At 68.8% G+C, this 445-nt stretch overlaps 1 protein-coding gene across 1 annotated transcript in view; it reads right to left on the bottom strand.

Annotated features, from left to right (window-relative positions):
• The window catches only part of CYHR1 (cysteine/histidine-rich 1), a 2101-nt gene that overhangs the window by 543 nt on the left and 1113 nt on the right, over positions 1 to 445 (bottom strand). Inside the window, exons 2-3 of the mRNA XM_010133420.1 lie at positions 307 to 443; positions 25 to 57 (exon numbers count right to left, since the gene is read on the bottom strand). Of these exons, the coding sequence (XP_010131722.1) occupies positions 25 to 57; positions 307 to 443 (170 nt within the window). The remainder of the gene's footprint in view (positions 1 to 24; positions 58 to 306; positions 444 to 445) is intronic.

The following is a 445-nucleotide window of genomic DNA, read 5'->3' as shown; positions in this document are numbered from 1 at the left end:
GCGTGGTAGGGCCCCTGCCGGGGGCACCCGATCCGCTTGTACTTGCACTGGGTCACCCTGGGAGGGGGGAGAGATTGAAAATACACCTTAAGATCCACCGGATCACGGTGCAGTCCGGCACCGCCGCCCCCCTCCCCAAAGCCACTGTCACCACCCCAGGGATGCGGCTGGCGGGGATTTCCCCGCGGGATCATCCTGTGCCAGCACCGGCTTCACCTCAGCCCTGCGCCGCAGAGCCCCGACGGCAAGCGCTCAGTGCCGCACGGGCCCCGCGTGTGTCACCAGGCCGGCGCCGGCGCCCCGTACCTGTCCTGGCACTCCTCCTTCTGGTGCCGCTCCAGCAGGGAGCGGGGGAACTGCTGGGTGCAGAAGCCGCACTCGGAGGGCAGCTCGCTGACTGCCTTCTCCACCGCCAGGTTCCGGCAGCACAGGCTCTTGCTGATCT

Source organism: Buceros rhinoceros, unplaced genomic scaffold (genome assembly GCF_000710305.1).
Source record: "Buceros rhinoceros silvestris isolate BGI_N320 unplaced genomic scaffold, ASM71030v1 scaffold22933, whole genome shotgun sequence".
NCBI classification, from domain to species: Eukaryota; Metazoa; Chordata; class Aves; order Bucerotiformes; family Bucerotidae; genus Buceros; species Buceros rhinoceros.
The sequence above is the reverse complement of the archived record's forward strand: the minus strand, read 5'-3'. Positions and strand labels throughout refer to the sequence as shown.